The sequence below is a fragment of the Argentina silus genome, assembly GCF_951799395.1.
Source record: "Argentina silus genome assembly, chromosome: 4".
In the NCBI taxonomy this organism is placed as follows: Eukaryota; Metazoa; Chordata; class Actinopteri; order Argentiniformes; family Argentinidae; genus Argentina; species Argentina silus.
This window is the reverse complement of record NC_139658.1, coordinates 17,234,296-17,236,795: the sequence shown is the minus strand read 5'-3', so window position 1 is coordinate 17,236,795 and position 2,500 is coordinate 17,234,296. Positions and strand designations below refer to the sequence as shown.

Genomic DNA, 2,500 nt, shown 5'->3' with positions numbered 1-2,500 from the left:
GGAGATAGATAAAAAAAATAGAGGCAGACATACTGTATTCTCTCTAAACATAGACATGCATACATGTATGTATCTATAACCCACCTATCCTATACCATGTGAAATACAACAGTCTTTATATAACTCTCTCTTTCTCTCTCCCTCTCTCTCTCTCTCTCTCTCTCTCTCTCTCTCTCTCCCTCTCCCTCTAGGCCATCCTGTCCCACATGCGTGTGGAGTGTAAGTGTCACGGCGTGTCCGGCTCCTGTGAGGTCAAGACCTGCTGGAAGGCCATGCCTCCGTTCCGCAAGGTGGGCAACGTTATCAAGGAGAAGTTTGACGGCGCCACCGAGGTGGAGCAGCGCAAGGTGGGCACCACCAAGGTCCTAGTGCCCCGCAACTCCCAGTTCAAACCGCACACGGACGAAGACCTCGTCTACCTGGAGCCCAGCCCGGACTTCTGCGACCACGACCCGCGCACGCCCGGCATGCTGGGTACGGCGGGGCGGCAGTGTAACCGCACGTCGAAGGCCATCGATGGCTGTGAGCTGATGTGCTGCGGGCGGGGCTTTCAGACTGAGGAGGTGGAGGTGGTGGACAGGTGTAGCTGTAAGTTCCATTGGTGCTGCTACGTCAAGTGCAAACAGTGCCGCAAGATGGTGGAGATGCACACCTGCCGGTGATCAAACACCCCGCTCACCTGGACAAGAGAGGGGGGGGTCTGTGTACCCCTCCCCTCCCACTCAACCCCCCCCACCCCCCTCCCCCCACCAGCACCACCACCCACCACCCCTACCCCTCCACCACTGGCCACAGAACAGACGGACGGACAGACACACAGACAGACAGAGGGCAGAGACCTTCCCACTCGTTTTATATGATGGTAAAGGATAATAGTACACAACATACGCACGGGATGTCCACAACTAAAGAGGCTTATATATATATAAATATATATGTTTTCCAAGTCCCAAATAGAGAATATCCTCTCTCTCTCTCTCTCTCTCTCTCTCTCTCTCTCTCTCTCTCTCTCTCTCTCTCTCTCTCCCTCCCTCACTCTCTCTGATGATTTTCATTGTTGTGGTTACTTTCTTATTTTGTAATTGTTCTGTTTTGTTTTGTTTTTTAACTTATTTGACGTTGTTGAGAGTGAGAACTGGAGGTGGGAGAGGGGGTGAGGAATAGGATGGACTCAGAGTGGGGAGGGGGGGGCGGGGTGGGGGGTGATATTGGACCCAGGGGAGGGGTGGGGTGGGCGGTGGGGTTGGATAGGGGGAGAGAGGGGGGCTGTATTTGCCCTCTGTCTTTGCTGCTGCTTTGGGGACTCACCTGGAGTGCTGGATGTTAAAGGGAGAGCTGAGCCTGTTGGACTGAAAGAGAACAGACTTTAATCCTAGGAAGAGGAACACAGACAGACAGACAGACAGACAGACAGACAGACAGACAGACAGACAGACAGACAGACAGACAGACACATGTTGTGATTTGCGGTCCAAGTGTACATGACCGTGTTGTGTTGAGGTTTAGTAGCGGTTTAGTTACGTGGCCATATGTCCCTGTATAGCCCTGATGCTGCTCCACTCACACAGTCACTCACAGAAATTCTCACTCACAGTCATTCACAGAAATCCCTCACTCACAGTCATTCACAGAGTTACAGAATCATGTCACTCACACTCTATCCAACCTTAGAGTCAACTACAGTATCACTCACAGAACTACATATCACGCATAGAACTACAGAATCACTCACAGAACTACATATCACTCACAGAACTACATACTCACTCAAAGAACTACAGAAACACTCAAATAACTACATAAACACTCAAAGAACTATAGAAACACTCACAGAACTACAGACTCACTCACAGAACTTTAGAAACACTCACATAACCACATATCACTTACAGAACTACATAAACACTCACAGAACTACATAAACACTCACAGAACTACGTATCACTTACAGAACTACAGAAACACTCACAGAACTACATAAACACTCACAGAACTACGTATCACTTACAGGACTACAGAAACACTCACAGAACTACAGAAACACTCACAGAACTACGTATCACTTACAGAACTACAGAAACACTCACAGAACTACAGAAACACTCACAGAACTACGTATCACTTACAGGACTACAGAAACACTCACAGAACTACAGAAACACTCACAGAACTACGTATCACTTACAGGACTACAGAATCGCTTACAGACTGTGTGTAGAACCCAGTCTGTTAGAACCCAGTAGAAGCAGGAGTAGTTCTCCTGGTGCAGAAAGCAGCAACATGACTCCAAACACCCTCACAGCTCCTACAGTATCTGGGAGGGGTGAGACGGAGATGAGCAGTCATGAGACTTCCTGTCACCTGTTTCCTGTCTCTTACTTGTCTGTCGTCTCACCTGTCCTACCTTGAGTCCTGGCAGGTGAGGAGCAGCCGAGAGCTGCATGTTGTTTGTGTTTCACTGGAAGCCACACTGAACACACACACAGACACACACACACAT

The 2,500-nt window shown here is 49.1% G+C and overlaps 1 protein-coding gene across 3 annotated transcripts in view; it reads left to right on the top strand.

Annotated features, from left to right (window-relative positions):
* wnt4 (wingless-type MMTV integration site family, member 4) overlaps positions 1–1,093 on the top strand; it is a gene marked incomplete at its 5' end in the record, with an annotated part of 16,277 nt that extends 15,184 nt beyond the window's left edge. For all 3 annotated transcript variants that reach the window (XM_083667886.1, XM_083667885.1, XM_083667887.1), the window contains one exon: positions 192–1,093. In XM_083667886.1, the coding sequence (XP_083524012.1) occupies positions 192–662 (471 nt within the window). In that variant the 3' untranslated portion in view covers positions 663–1,093. The remainder of the gene's footprint in view (positions 1–191) is intronic.
* Positions 1,094–2,500: the final 1,407 nt, after the last annotated feature.